The sequence below is a fragment of the Danio rerio genome, chromosome 16 (genome assembly GCF_049306965.1).
Source record: "Danio rerio strain Tuebingen ecotype United States chromosome 16, GRCz12tu, whole genome shotgun sequence".
Taxonomy (NCBI): domain Eukaryota; kingdom Metazoa; phylum Chordata; class Actinopteri; order Cypriniformes; family Danionidae; genus Danio; species Danio rerio.
In genome coordinates this window covers 51,337,161-51,354,367 of record NC_133191.1, presented here as the reverse complement: position 1 = coordinate 51,354,367, position 17,207 = coordinate 51,337,161, and the positions used below count along the sequence as shown (strand labels likewise).

The window sequence follows — 17,207 nt, the reverse complement described above, 5'->3', positions numbered from 1 at the left end:
ATGACATTATATATATATATATATATATATATATATATATATATATATATATATATATATATATATATATATATATATATATATATATATATATATATATATAATTCTTTTCTGAGATCACCTGAAACCCTGTGAATAAAACCAAGACCCTGCTTCTATCCCCCAACTCACCATACACCAACCCTTAATGCCGAGTTCAGAAAAGAAACTCTTAACATCTCCCCTAACCTCTGCTGGCCTGCAGATACCCACACTAGTGGATGCTGCGCTCTCATTGGCTTTAGGTAATTGCTGATGTTATTTTCAGTCAGAACACATTTCACATGGCATGATTTTGAATCAAAGACAGCTCCAGATATTTAGTCCATCAAATATCTCACTGGTGAGTAGGCTTGACAAACCACCTGTGGAGACGCACACAGTGTCTCAAAAAAGAAAAAGAAAAAAACACTTAAAGGTGCAGTAGGTGATCTGGCAAAATGCTAACCGGTTAGATTAATAACTTTGAAACACAGTCCCACCACTGCCATCCAAAGCCACACCTTCTGAAACATGAACCTTAATGATGACAGTGGACAACCCACTAGATCATATCATTTGCCAGATAGAAAACTTTATAGTTCTTTATAATATGACAATTCCCAATAAAAAACTGTATTATATCTAGCACATTTTCAGTTGTGTAGCAAGCAAAGCTTGTCATAATGTGCAGTATTTCATGCATGCAAGGATCCCTGGTCTTACTACTGTATAGTGATTGGCCGGCAGCGTGCAGGAATTACACTTACTACTAAGCAATATGCTGACATGTTGTTTCAGAAAGAAAATTTAGAGTAGCATGGCAAACGATATAAGAATCATGTCACAGGTTGTCATTCTTTAAAAATGAACCAATGAGATTATTAAAACAACTTCACTTCAGTAAAGCAGGCGAGGCAAATAGCGCTATTTACTATGTTTCGTTGTTAAACTAAATAAAAATCTACATTATCGATGCTGTAAAACGTCCCTTATGAAACTGAAAACAGCCACTGAAATCTTTCGACGAACAACAGATGTGACTAAACAACACTTTTATGCATATAACCCCTTCATAAAACAACAAACTCTACATCAGCTTTGCGTGACTAAAAATAGTTGTAAATAAGAGCATTTTCTAGTCTAAAAGAAATACTTCAGGCATGGTGTCGTCCTTTCTCCAGCGTGCAAAAGTAACTCTAATATTTATCCAGGATTTTAAAAAAGTTTTGATTCAGCATTTGTTTTGTCTGCGACCCACAAAAAAAAAAAAAAAAAACAATTTGAGGGCAGCGTGAACGTCCTTTGCTTAGAGCAGGGGTGGGCAATCTCGGTCCTGGAGGGCCGGTGTCCTGCACAGTTTAGCTGCAACCCTATTCAAACAAACCTCCCTATAAAGTTCAAGTGATCTTGAAGACACTAATTAGTTTGTTCAGGTGTGTTTGACTAGTGTTGAAACAAAACTCTGCAGGAACACCGGCCCTCGAGGATCAAGTTTGCCCATCCCTGGCCTAGAGCGACAGTTTAGCTTGCTCCGGCCCTGGTCTTATACCTTACACAGAATATAAACACACATATACATACATTTATATAATTTAATTTAATCATTACTATTGGACTGTGAAGAGACTTTAAACCAGCACAACAAAACATGTTTCTGAAGACAATCACCTACTGCACCTTTAATTCTCTAAGCACAAACAGTTGCTTTGTATAATTAACACTTGTTGTGTGTAGTGCCTCTTGTTGAGTTGCTGATTGCCTGCTCAATTGTAAGTCGCTTTGATCAAAAGCATCTGCTAAATGACTACATTTAAATGTAAATGTAGACACAGCTGCCGTTTTTACCATAAATTTTACATTCTTTTCAAAGTGTGGAAAACCATAAAACACTGTTTCATTTTTGCAGATTACTGTCCCACAAAATCATGTCCCAAGTCAATTCAAGTCATCCCAACTGTCCCAAGTCAATTCAAGTCATCCCAACTGTCCCAAGTCAATTCAAGTCATCCCAACTGTCCCAAGTCAATTCAAGTCATCCCAACGGTCCCTGGTCAATTCAAGACATCCCAACGGTCCCAGGTCAATTCAAGTCAGCCCAACGGTCCCAGGTCAATTAAAGTCATCCCAACTGTCCCAAGTCAATTCAAGTCATCCCAACTGTCCCGGGTCAATTCAAGTCATCCCAACGGTCCCAAGTCAATTCAAGTCATCCCAACGGTCCCAGGTCAATTCAAGTCATCCCAACGGTCCCAGATCAATTAAAGTCATCCCAACTGTCCCAAGTCAATTCAAGTCATTCCAACTGTCCCAAGTCAATTCAAGTAATTCCAACTGTCCCAAGTCAATTCAAGTCATCCCAACGGTCCCAAGTCAATTCAAGTCATCCCAACGGTCCCAAGTCAATTCAAGTCATCCCAACAGTCCCAAGTCAATTCAAGTCATCCCAACAGTCCCAAGTCAATTCAAGTCATCCCAACGGTCCCAAGTCAATTCAAGTCATCCCAACGGTCCCAAGTCAATTAAAGTCATCCCAACTGTCCTAAGTCAATTCAAGTCATTCCAACTGTCCCAAGTCAATTCAAGTAATTCCAACTGTCCCAAGTCAATTCAAGTCATCCCAACAGTCCCAAGTCAATTCAAGTCATCCCAACGGTCCCAACTCAATTCAAGTGATTTGGTAAAATGATATTCATATGGCAATATATATACACTTGAATTCAGAATTATTATCCCCCCTTTTTAAAATATAATAAGTGATGTTTAACAGAGCAAGGAAATGTTCACAGAATGTCTGATAATATTTTTTTCTTCTGGGGCAAGTCTTATTTGTTTTATTTCTGCTAGAACAAAAGCAGTTTTTAATTTTTTAAAAACCATTTTAAGGTCAAAATTATTAACCCCTTCAAGCAACATTATTTTTTGACAGTCTACAAAACAAACCATCAATTTACAATAACTAGCCTAATTACTCTAACCTGCCTAGTTAACCTAATTAACCTTTAAATGTCACTTTAAGCTGTATAGAAGTGTCTTAAAAATGTTCTAGTAAAATATTATTTACTGTCATCATGACAGAGATAAAAGAAATGAGTTAGAGATGAGTTATTAAAACTAATATGCTTAGAAATGTGCTGAAAAAATCTATCCATTAAACAAAAATTGGGGGGAAAAATAAACAGGGGGGCTAAAAACTCAGGAGGGCTAATAATTCTGACTTCAACTGTAAATGGCAGAGAAACTAAACATTGCGATGTCACTTTTATTCCAATAACGTGCAGTCCTAATGTATCACTCCTCTTAATTTCTGACACCATCTCCGTTTAACCAAGAACCAACCCAAGGTTACAGTAACCCGAGCAGTCAATTGTGGTCCATAAATATCCTCATTAATTAAGAATCCTCTCTGAGTCAATGCTGGTTTGAGACACATGGGAGCCAGAGCTGAGATCTGCAGCGGTGAAGGGTCAACCCAAGACTTTATATCGATAAAAATGAGGAAAGAGTGCTTCTAATTGGAGTCTGAGGCATGGAGCGATAAGGACAAAATTGCTCCAGTCTACTCCAGGGATATTTGAACATCAAACCCCAGCGTTCAGACAGCAAACAGAGAGGGAAACGCACAGAGAGCAGCATGCCATTTAATCCAGCTTGCTTATTAGAAATAAAAGCACCGAGCACGCCAGCAATATCGATTGCGACAAGAAAAACACGGCCATTAAGAATCACTTAAAGAATTGCGTGTAGGTTTTACCCGTCGTTTCGAGGAACGCAGCATGATTCGCTTCTAGAGCACTTGTGTTTCCGGGCCCGTGATATGAGCATCTCCATCATGGGAGGTTATCAGCCCTAGACAGCAGATTTATTGCTCTTCTGTGAAGCCAATAAACAGCGGAGATGTGAGCCAATTCCCCACAGGTTGAAGCCGGAGCTCTTTCTACAGTCAGATTCATTATGCATACAGTACATCGTACGTCAAAAGTAAATTTCCCTCCCCTTGAGCGCTCGAGAAATGGCAATAACACTATTGCGCTATCGCAGTCAAAACGGCACACTATCCTGCATCTGCCTGACTCTCAGCATTTCCACCAGATGTTTTGGCGATGAAGTGAGCCAATGATCTGCAATTACTGTGACCTACAGGAGAGAGATATGTAGGTTAAGTTTGCCTGCCGCTCCGCTTCTCTGCATGAATGTCCCAGGGATGTTTTCACAATATAAATCCCAGCAGCTCCTTTAATCTCCTTACGCGGTTACATCCTCTTTAAAAATTCACTAACATAGTTACAACCGCACACTGACTCAGGACAGCGCTCTGGCCAATAGGAAAACGCAAAACTGCTTATTTAGAAGAGCACGCCTTGATTTGAATGCTTTGGGTCAGTTGTATGGATGATCTTCTAGTTGGCATCTTGGTTTATTTAATCAGTATTTAATCAGTACAATGCTAGATTCTCATTTCTGTTCTCCAAAATGATCAAATTGTTAATCATAGTGATATTTGTAGTTCTGAAATCAATTTATATATTTTAGTTTAAACAATTTGTGTCCACTTATATTTTGTTTGTGATTATTAATGTGTGAGAATTAGGTAATGAAGTGTCTTACTACCAATAATTCATTTTACAAAGAGGGGCAGTTAAAGGGATAGTTCACTCAAATGTTTAACCTTTACTTGTTCCACACAAAAAAAATTATACTTTGAAGAATGCTTAAATGACAAAAAACAATAGATATTTTAAAGAATGTTGGAAACCTGTAACCATTGACTAAAAAATATAGATATTTTGAAAAATGCTGAAACGTAATCCTTGCTAAAGAAAATTTATATTTTGAAGAATGTTGGAAACCAGTAATCGTTCACTGAAAAATAGATAGTTTGAAGAATGTTGAAAACCTGTAATCATTGACTAAAATATAGATAGTTTGAAGAATGTTGTAATCATTGACTAAAATATAGATAGTTTGAAGAATGTTGTAAACCTGTATTCATTGACTAAAATAAAGATAGTTTAAAGTATGTTGAAAACCTGTAATCATTGACTAAAATATAGATAGTTTGAAGAATGTTGAAAACCTGTAATCATTGACTAAAATATAGATAGTTTGAAGAATGTTGAAAACCTGTAACCATTGACTAAAAATAGATAGTTTGAAGAATGTTGAAAACATGTAATCATTGACTAAAAATAGATAGTTTGAAGTATGTTGAAAACCTGTAATCATTGACTAAAATATAGATATTTTGAATGTTTGTTGGAAACCTGTAATCATTAATTAAAAAATGTATATTTGAAGAATGTTGAAAACCTGTAATCATTGATTAAAAATACATGTTTTGAAGAATGTTGAAAACCTGTAATCATTGAGAAAAAAATATTTATTTTGAATGTTGGAAACCTGTAACTATTGACTAAAAAATGGATATTTTGTAGAATGTTGGAAACCAGTAATCATTCACTGAAAAATAGATAGTTTGAAGAATGTTAAAAAAAACCTGTAATCATTGACTTTAAAAAAAGGTAGTATGAAGAATGTTGAAAACCTGCAATCGGTGACTAAAAATAGATATTTTGAAGAATGTTGGAAACCCGAACCATTGACTTGCATATTAAGAAAAACAAATAATATGTAATTCAATTGTTACAGTTTTAAAACATTCTTCAAAATATCTATTTGTATGTGTTCAACAGAAGAAATAAACTTAAACTGGTCTGAAACCAGTAAATTGTGAGTAAATATTGACAGAATTTAAATATTTGGGTGAACTATCCCCTTAAGTACACTGCTATTACAACAATTTAGACAGCAATTACTGATTATAACATTTTGAAATGCATGCATACACGTATATGTATATTTAAAATAACATATATAATATTTTTTTCCATTTTTACTTTTTAAATATTTGTGCATAGAAGATGTGATTGCAAAACAAGCCAGGCATTGCAATCAAATCTCGAATAACTTCCATCGCTTTTCATCTCGCAGCTCCTTCCATTTGTCAGATTGCATTACAATAATAATACGGCTGTTATCTAGCACAAGAAATCGAACAATCGGCTTGGGAAAAGAGGGAGACAGCCTACTGTGCAGAAACGGGGACACGTTCTCCACTGTGCAGACTTTGAGAATCAGAAATTAGGATGATGAGAAATAATTCACACGCTCTCTCCGCAGATCTGTTTTGAAGTGCACACAGAAAAGACCTCGACTTCTTGTTTTGATCATAAAACAACAGAAAAATCGCAATGCAACTTTCAAACAACCAGCGGGACATCTAAAAAAAAAAAAACCTTCCCCATCCATCAAAGAACTAGAAATAGCCAAAACGTGTACCTGTTTCCCAGAAGTACAGCGACTTCCCATCTCCCGTGGTTTGGGAGCAAGCGGTCCAGATTCCACAGAGCAGATAAAATAACCTCCACAAACACAGGAACGCTGTCCTTGCACCCCTAACCCCAAGTCCCATGGCTCCCCAGAGTCGGGTAAAATCCACCGGCTCCAGATGAAAAGAAACCCCAGACGAGAGCAGAGAAGGAACTTGAAGGAGTTTGCAAGCGTCTTCAGGTAGTGCCCCCCCAAAGGAATGCTGCGTGTGTTGGATCTCCTCGTCTTCTGCTCCTCGTTTTAATTGGAGCGAGAAGGAAAATGTTCTTGCTGAACAATAGAGAGCGGCAGGCAGTGCTGCTACTGCTGTCCTCTGCCTACTGCAGCTGACTGACGCCGCATCTCCCCTCCCTCTCTCTCTAACTCTCTCTCTCTCTCTCTCAGTCGCTCGCTCGCTCTCCAGCTTAGGGCACAAGGACGCTCCTTCGCCATGCTCCTGTGACGCTAAAGAAGACAAGATAAGAGGCGAGTGCTGTCGCTAAGGGAGGGAGGGAGGGAGATTTATGAACTGCATATTGCACATTCACTGTGTCCTCGTATTAAGGAACTGGAGTTGAATGAAGCTGAGCAAATGATGAAAATGGAGCATTTAGGATTCTCTTGAGATGTGTCGAGGAGGTCAAAATGCGAACAATGCACGATGAAGAAAGTGGCATGTCAAACTAAATGCTCAAGAAGCAAATTCTGGATAGGCTTGTGTATGCACAGATCTATTTTGGTGCATATTTTGGTGAAATAAAAAGTTTGATTGTGATTTGTCTTCAAAATGCAAAACTTGCTATGCATCTTGAGCTATTAACAATGGAGTCTGTACAATTGGTTTATGCATGTGCAACGTAAATTCCCAGCAAGCATGTTTTGTTTTTAAAAGATGTCTAATAGATGTGTAATAATAATAATAATAATAATAATAATAATAATAATAATAATGCATTTTATTTAAAGGCGCCTTTCATGACAATCAAGGTCACCGTACAGGACAGCTAAAACAATCAATTCAATTAAAAACACAATAAAAGTCAATAGAAAACAATACAAACTTTAAAAATGCAGTCAGGTTAAAGTGAATAAGCTGTTCTAAACAGATGTGTTTTGAGTTTGGATTTAAATTGAGAAAGAGAGTCTAAATTAGGGAGATCAGGAGGGAGTGAATTCCAAAGCTGAGGAGCAGATTGGCTGAAAGATCTGCTCCCCATGGTGACAAGGCGGACAGAGGGAACAGTGAGGTGAATGGAAGAAGAAGGCCTGAGTGTTCGAGAAGGTGTGGCAATATGATCAACACTAGCAAGGTATGGAGGAGCAAGATCGTGGATGGCTTTTAAAGTGAGAAGAAGTATTTTATAATTAATTCTGAAAAGGATGGGAAGCCAGTGAAGCTGTTGTAGAATGGGTGTGATGTGACAGAGGGAGTTTTTGTGATAATGCGGGCTGCAGCGTTTTGTACCAGTTGTAATTTATGAAGAGTTTTTTAGGGAGGCCAAACAGAAGGAAATTACAGTAATCTAACAGGATGTGACTAAACTATGAACAAGAATGGCAGCTGACGATTTATATTTCGAAGGTGGAAATAGGTGGACCGGGCGACATTATTAACATGTGCACTGGATGAAAGGGTGCTGTCGAAGATGACCCCCAGACTCTTAACCTGAGGGGAGGGGGTAATGACAGAATCATCTGTTGCAATGGAAAAGCTATGTGATTTATTTAAAGTGGATTGTGTACCTATAAGGATAAGTAATAGACATCTAAACATTGTTGTCTTGGCTAAAACAAAGCTAAATTTGGGCTGTCAGTGAAAATGTAATAGACATCACCTTATTTTAGTTTCATCTGTGTCTATCCCTGACTGCTGTTTATCTGACATAACGAATGCGTAACAGGCAGGGGTGAAGCAGCTCTTTTGCATTTAAAGCACAGGCAACGAAAATAGCTACATTATGCTCAGACACCAAAATGGGCAGATTCTACATTATATAATAATAATAATAATAATAATAATAATAATAATCAGATTTGTGTTTTGAGCTGAAACTTTACAGACACATTCTGCAGACACCAAAGTCCTGTTACATCTTGTAAAAGGGGGTAAACAAGATGCCCTTCAATGTGTTCCAGGATGTTTTATGAACAATGTGCAGGTTATTTTAGTAATATAAAACATTTGTTTGCCATTTTTCTTCAAAATGCAGTACTTGATTTGCATCATCTAATATTTTTGTTCATAATACCAAGGTGCACTGTAAAATTAGTTGATGCATTTGCAATGTAAATGGCATCATTTTTGCAAATTAGATTGGAATAGTTTTTTGAGAATCACCTGAGCTGTAATTTCCATATCTACAAATATAGCAGAGAACCAATAAAACCAAAGGATTTTACTCTAAAATGCATCACTTTAAGAAAGCAATGTAAATACCCAGCAAGCATTTATTGTTTTTAAAAGATATCTAATAGACGTCTAAACATTGTCTTCTTGGCTAAAACAAGGCTAAATTTTGTCTGTCAGAGAAAACAGTTTCATCCGTTTCTGTCTCTATCACTGACGGCTGTTTATCTGACATAACGCATGAGAAACAGACTTGCGTGCCAGAACGGTGGATTGGAAGAAGCAGCTCATTTGCATTTAAAGCCACAAGCTACAAAAACAGCTACATTGTCCTCAGACACCAAAATGGGCAGATTCTACATTGTTTAATAAATAATCTGATGGGTATTTTGAGCAGAAACTTTACAGAAACATTCTGGAGACACCAGAGGCTTATCTTACAACTTGTAAAAGGGGTCAAATAGGTGCCCTTTAATGTGTTTCTGGTTGTTTTATGAACAATGTACAGGTTATTTTGGTGAAAAAGTTTTGTTTGCAATTTTTTTTGTTTGTTTTTCAAAATGCAATACTTGATTAGCATATACTATTATTTTTGTTTACAACACCAAGGTGGACTTTACACTTAATTAATGCAATTGCAATATAAATTATATCATCTTTGCGCACATGGATTGGAATAAAATAGTTTTTTGAGAATCACCCGAGCTGTAATTTCCCTTTGGACGAATATACCAAAGAACCAATTAAAACTAAATAATTTCACTCTCAAATGCATCACATTAAGGAAGCAAATGGGTTAAACGTAGTCGTTTTATGCATTTTACAAATGAAAGAAGAAAATAATAAATGCAGTATTAATGAAAGATTACAGTTCTACAGTGGAGATGTTCTCAGATAAAACTAAGCTAAAAGCATAAAACCAAAACTGACATGATTCTTAGGCCCAACCCCAATTCTATGTTTTTACCCCTACCTCGTCTTCTTCCTCCTGGCCCTTGAAAAAGAGTGTGAAGGGGAAGGGTTTCAAAATTTACCCCTAAGAAATGGGACAGCACTATTACACCTGCACACGTAATCATATGTCATCAAAATCTCTTACTTTATAAGAGATCAATGATCGCGAATGCTGTAGTGATACCAGTTGTGTTATTGTTTTATATTTATTTTTAAGAAATCACTGAAGGCAACGGTATTATGTGGCAATAAGATATTTACTGGCAATACTGTGCATTTATTGGCCATATTCATCTATGTAAACACAAGAAGACAACATCAGCATTATACCAGACACTGTAAAAAGCTCATTGCCAGCCACTAGACTTCTCTGACAGGGTATTCGAGTGTCATCAAGTGACAGAATGTTGTGGGACTGCTATGCAGGAGTTATTTTTAGGGATTGTAGTTAGAGAAATTTAGCGTTTTATATTTTTTATTTTGGTGGGGTTTTTTTTAAAGCATGACTATAAAACATGAATGCAGTTATGAATATATTAAAACATATGCTTGTTTGTTGTAAAAATTCATAATAATGACAAAAAAAAAAAAAACACCGGGTGCAGCTATCCTGCCATTGTGGCTGATGTATTCTGGGAAATTTTCTTACCCCTTGGTTTTGAGTGTGGCCCTGAAAAATCTCCGTTTGAATGGGGTATCTACCCCTTCCCCTCAGCCCTACGCCTTCAAGCTAACGAGAATTGGGACACTCCTAAGGGAAAGGGCTAAGGGGTAGAATTGAGATTGGGCCTTAATCTTTTCCGGGATATTTTATGAACAATGTAGCGATTATTTTGGTGTCATGCTTATTTTTGCCAATCACACAATTGGCCAAATACAGAAAAAGAAAAGATTTACACAATTAAAAATGAGTCATAAACTGTAAAATGCGGTTGCCTGCATTTCATACCTTAAAGGTCAATTTCTATAGATAATAATGAATTTATATTGATTGGGGTGATTTTATAAGGGTGTGAATCATGTATAAAAATAATAAACAAATTGCAAGCAAGAATAATTACAATAGAGTAAAGAAAAAGTCAATTAAACAGTGCTTTTAAACAGAGTCAAATAGTACTGTATAGTCTTCATTTTAAAGGGGTGGTCCACTACGATATTATATTTTAAACTTCAGTTGATGTGTAATGTAGCTGTGTGAACATAAACAGCATCTCTAAATGTAAAATATTCAAAGTTTAATGCAAAGGGAGACCTTGATTTGTACAGAGTTAGCTTAGCAACGCCTACAATTAACGAATTTTGGGGACTACAAAAAATACTTCCGCCCCCTGTGAGATCACAAAAGTTCGTTATTGCGCATCCCACACTGCGCAGGTAAAGGCCGTGGCCAGAGGCGCTGTAACGTTACTGCAGAGGGAGAAATGCCATCCTGCTGTTTCCACATAGCTGTTCTGTTTCTGTTGTTGGGCTTCCAAATGACACGACCCAAACACAGAAGTGCTTACAGTTCAATATTAATTATGTTCCAGAGAACTATAAAATACATAGCAAGCATGATTTGACAAAACACAGCTTCCAGAATCTCTCCCAGTTCAGTGCTGGATTCAGTTAAAATCTCCTCAAAGATGGAGCAAGGAGACGCTGTGAACTCTGAGTCATGACCTGTAAGTGTTTTTATTTGTTAAAATTGATCATGACATGTACAGTGTCTAACTTTAACGGTGTGTTGTAGCAAAGATGTAAACAACGGGAAATTATGGTAACCGCTAACGACTTAGCTAACGTTACAAATCTATATTTATCAAACGGCTGTAAACGCACACACACACATACACATACACGCTCTCTTGGCCAGCACCTGCGTCTCTCTGTGGGAGACGGCAGAGTTTCTCTCTATAGGCAGCTTTGCTATGCGTTTTACAACTCGGACAATAAAGTCGCAAAAGATATGTGAACGATTCATGTTACTTACACAGGCATATTCCGCATATGCATGAAAGACGTCCTGTAACGCGTTGATTTAAAAAAAATACAGCAATGATTTCCCAACTGGAGTGTAACATCAAAAACAAATCAATCCAGGCTCACAAAGGTCTCATCTCACATCTTGTGCTTTATTCTGTCACCATAGAAAATAACTTAATCCGAGCATGAGAGAAAAAGAACAATAAAAATCTCTCCCGCGCACATGCGCTTCTCGTGTTACAGATACTTCATCGTATACACGCATAAACACACTAAAAGGCACAGAAACAGTTAAAGGAGCCGCATCCCATTTTCACTCGTTACAGACACGTGTTGACTGACTGACTGACTGACTGACTGACTGTTTACACAAAACGCGCGTGCTTGTCAGGGCGTGACGTGGAGCCGATCGGCGAATCACAGCATATTATGATGATGACCAATCAGAGTCACTTGAGGGTGGGCCTTTTAGAGAAACTAGGAAATATGACAGTCGTTTTCATGTTAGCTGAGTAGCTGTGTATAATCAAAGTGAGATTTATGAAAAAATAACACGATTTCCTTCAAGTTAAACATGAGCACACATTGCTTTGCATCTTATTAACACAACCAAGCCTTAAAAATAACATTCTGGACCACCCCTTTAATAATAATTCAGTCAAATTATTCTTCATTAAAGAATGCTTTACCCTCTCTTGAAATGCCTTTATAACACATACAAGTAAATGTAAGGTTAATGACTCCACAATTCTTATGGATTCTCAATTCAATTCAATTCAACTCATTGCATATCCTACGATTGCGGACACAAACATTGCGATATCGATACTGAAACAACATATTGTGCAGCCCTAATTCCAATGGGATGCAGAATTGTTCTTCAAATGTTTCCAATGTTTAAATACTAAAGCACATTTTCAAATTCTATATGGTTTTCATAATATTTTAAACCATGCCAGCAAATACCATTATGAAATGACTGACCACACAGTCCTACTATAACCAGCATACTAGATTCTCAGTACTCGATACTCAATCGCATTCTGAGTACACCGTCAGTTAACAGATTGTGATGTCATTCCGCCAGCAGAGATCACTAAAGCTTAATGACCGTCTTGTTAATCCACTTTCCTAAGCTCAATAGATCAGGTCGTGATCTTGAGTGGCAAATACGGGCATGAGAGCGGACTAGACATCAGCGTGTGAGACTCAGGACTCAAGACACTTTCACACTAATACTTCAGACTCTGAATGACACCAGAGTTCGCTTTGTATTGGTTGTCACTTGAACTTGGGTATCAACCAATGCATTTCGGTGGAAAAGCATGCAGGAAGCTTGATTACAGGGAAAGTTACATAATATATCAAGACACTGTTTTTAGATGCTCAGTTCTAAATCTAGACCAATCATATACTGTATGTGCTGCTGAAAAAAAAATCATTGAACAACAAAAGTAACAAACTAGTCTTAATGTGCTATCACACCTGTAGATTGACTGTTTTGTTCAAAAACATGGATTCAAATTGTTGCAATTTGTATTTTTATTCCTGGTGTGGTTCGCTTTCACATGGCAAATTTTCTAAACAGACCAAAAGAGTCCCCCAAATTACACTCAGCTGTCATACCTTGTTGTTTTAGTTTATGATGATGAGAAATAAGATATAAGCAAAAAGGTACACTTAAATTTTGACACCCACTAACATCGTCACCAGGGGCGCCTGTAGGATTTTATTTTAAGGTACGCACAAGTCCAGCAACGTCCCTCCCCCTTCCAATGGCTGTTATTTTAGTATTTAAACATTAAATAACGAATGCATACAGTGAAATAAAAATAAATATTTTTTTATACAATTTAGAAATTGTATTCTTATGATTTTATTTTTGTTATTTTGAATATTTTATTGACAAATTCCTGCTTGACATTTTAGAAATGGTTTGCGTAGCTACCCAGTATGTATTAAAGATCACAGATAATTAAAAACAAACAAACACTGAAACATGTTACATAGCCCCGTAAATGTCCAACTTATATTTAACTGAATCATTTTTTTAATTGCTCTTTTTTTTATTAAACATATTATTATTATTATTATTATTATTATTATTATTATTATAATTTAAGTAGAAGCAATAGCAACATTTAAGAATCCATATTTATTTTATTTATTCGTCAATTTGACTTGCTTATTTGTGCATATATAGGCTATAATTTAAATCATACAGAACAGAACCTTGGACAGCTACAGTGCCATTAAAGCTTTCAAACTAAATTCTATAAAAAAGTAAAGAAAGATTTGACTTTCTCCGGAGACATCCTACTACAACACGCCGTAACCGTCCTTCAGGTATAGCACCAGCATTACATTACAAAACAAGTGACTGAAGTGCAGTTATTTCCTCGTTGTTCAAAGAGTCTGCAAGTTTGTGTTTCATGAGATGTAGCTATAGGATTGTGTAGACATCGATGATGTTAAGCGTATCTTTATTGGATGCGCAACAGGAAAAAAGTTTTTCAGCAGCGGATGTAGATGTTGGTAAAGTTCTCTCCCGGATCAGAGCGAGTTTTGTACCACCAAATGCAGCGCTGCAAGCAAACTCACATTCAGTCAGGCAAAGTAAAGGTCTCATTGCCTAGCATGTCAATCAAATTAATCAAGCAGTCACGCATAAACAGTAGGCTATTTTATTATTTTAAGATTTTAGAGGACGGGTTAGTCATTTTTATTATACATGGTTATTTCAAGTCAATGAAATGTTACTAAATAAAATATGCTCGTAACAATGTGGTGGGCAAGTGATTCTCTGCCAGAGATTGCTGCTTAAAACTCTGTTAAAAACTGTATGGTTTAGACCTGTATCATATTTTAAATGTGTTTACTAGCGCGCTTCCGCTGAGCCAGCTGTGGTAGCTTGCAACAGAGCCGCGACGTCAACACAGAATCGGTCCACACAGTTCAGCAAGGTTGTCTCTGTGCTAAGAATTCTAGGCCGAGAACTGTTTGTAAACGTGACGCGCCGTTCCAGGCCCAGTGGAGAAACAACCGTAACCGTACCGAAGTGTTCTCAGAACGATTTGGCATGATAGTGGGAAAGCAGGCAGCTGTAGTGTACACTGTTTAATAATCAATTTAAATGATGTCACAAATAAATAAATAAATAAAAAGCAGCATTAATTCCCGCCCTCTCATGGTAGGTATGCACAGTGCGTACAGCCGTACGGCTGCAGGCGCCACTGATCGTCACCAGGGCTTCACATTAACTTTTTTGATCACCAGCCACTGTGTCTAGTAGTTTTCCAACATTACTAGGCACTCGCCATTTTCACTAGCCACACTTTTGTTGTTGGGAAAAAAAAAAAATAATATATATATATATATATATATATATATATATATATATATATATATATATATATATATATATATATATATATATATATATATACATTTTATTTTATGACTGTTAAAAACAATTTTTAAGAAAATGAAAAGGAGAAATAAATAAATAAATCAATTGTAGTTATCAATAAATTATTTACTGGGTAACAATTAACAATAAAGTTAGTTAATATTAATATTTGTATTTGTATTTACTAATCTGAACAAACAATGAACAATCCATTTATTACAGTATTTATCCATCCTTTTTAATGTTCGGTAATGAAAGTATCTCACCAGCTTTATTGTCTCTTCACTGGCTCCCAGTCCAATTTAGAATTCAATATAAGTTATTGCTACTAGTTTTTAAAAGTTTGAATGGTCTGGCACCGATATACATCTCTGAGCTTCTTCACTGGCACACTTCATTGAGGCCAATCAGGTCTGAAAACACGTTTCAGCTAGTTGTCCCCAAAACGCGGTTGAAATCAAGAGGTGACAGGGCTTTTTCTGCTGCAGCCCCCCGACTGTGGAATGGTCTGCCTTTACAGATCCGGTCATGTTCTTCACTTGGTGCTTTTAAGTCTCATCTAAAAAATCACCTTCTGTCTCTTGCCTTTGATTGTAATTAATTAATTTTAATCTGTTTTATATATTTTGCACAATTTTTATACATAGGTATAGATTTTGTATGCTGGTCGTTTTGTAAAGCACTTTGGTCAACATCTGTTGTTTTTAAATGTGCTCTATAAATAAAGCAAACAAACAAACAAAATAAAGTTGTTCATTGCTTATGTTAACCCACAGTGCATTAACTGGAGTTGGATTTTAATAATGTATTAGTAAAATGCTGAACTATGATAAGTAAATGCTGTATGAGTATTGTTTATTATTAGTTCATGTTGGTATGGAAATCTTCTATTGAGACCTTATTGTAAATATGACCATTTACTGTCATTGTGTGAATGACCTGCAATCAAGCAATCCAGTAAGAAAAATTATAGTAATCTCATTATTACCATTTTAAAATGCAATTTAAGGCAAGTACTACATTACATCACAAGTAATAAGTTATTACCCAGTACAATACCTTACATTTATGATTCACAAATCATCATTAAAATACACAAAACAAATCATAATAAATTCACAAATTATTGAAGAAATGCATAATTCTTAAATCATGTTACCATTTTATTCACTTAAAAAAAACAGTGTTTGTAACACAAAAGTTGTCACATCAACATAATTGCAACATTAAAAATAAAAAAGTTTATTTAATAATAATTAGAATTTAATAATAAATATTCTCTGATAAACTCACCTTAAATATATTAATTATAAGAATTTAATACTAAATGTTCTCTGATAAACTCACCTTAAATATCATTATTATAAGAATTTAATATTAAATATTCTCTGAAAAGCTCACCTTTAATATAATTATTCTAAGAATTTAAAAATAAATATTCTCTGATAAACTCACCTTAAATATAATTGTTATAAGAATTTAATAATAAATATTCTCTGATAAACTCATCTTAAATATTATTATAAGAATTTAATAATAAATATTCTCTGATAAACTCATCTTAAATATAATTATAAGAATTTAATAATAAATATTCTCTGATAAACTCATCTTAAGTATATTGATTATAAAAATGCATTAACAAATATTCTCTGATAAACTCATCTTAAATACAACAGCTGCTTGATCATGGGACACATTAACTCCTGCCAATTACTTAAAAACAGAAAAAGACCCAAATATATTAGCTGTCACTTATCCAAGCCATATTTTATTTACAAGGAAATAATAATCAGATCATCATTTAGGAGTGAGCTATTCCTCTGAATACATTGATCAGAAGAGCTACGCTTAAAGGAACAGTTCACCCAAAAATTAGAATTCTGTCATTTATTCACTTGTTTAGAACCTGTTTGAGTTTCTTTATTCTGTTGAACACAACATTTGGCTACATTTTTTTTTATTCTGGTTGCTGGGACTCATTGACCTCCACAGTAATTTATGGAACTATGCAAGTTAATGTATACCAGCTTCCAACATTAGCTATGTTTCCATCCAAAAATGCGAATTAACTTTATGCGCAAAACTGGAATATCGCATAAAGACCTGCGAATAAAGCTGTTTCCATCCAACGAGTCAAAGCGA

General features: G+C 35.8%; 1 protein-coding gene across 7 annotated transcripts in view; it reads right to left on the bottom strand.

Annotated features, from left to right (window-relative positions):
* thsd7ab (thrombospondin, type I, domain containing 7Ab) overlaps positions 1 to 17,207 on the bottom strand; it is a 346,631-nt gene that overhangs the window by 306,461 nt on the left and 22,963 nt on the right. For 5 of the 7 annotated variants that reach the window (XR_012391315.1, XR_012391314.1, XM_073924512.1 and 2 more), the window contains exon 1: positions 6,358 to 6,740. The exons of 1 other annotated variant lie outside the window; for it this stretch is intronic. Coding sequence is in view for 4 of the 6 variants with exons in the window: in XM_073924512.1 (XP_073780613.1) it covers positions 6,358 to 6,490 (133 nt within the window). In the remaining 2 variants the exon portion in view is untranslated. Of the gene's footprint in view, positions 1 to 6,357; positions 6,741 to 17,207 lie in introns of those variants that run through there. One more of the 7 variants, NM_001423204.1, reaches the window with a different exon arrangement.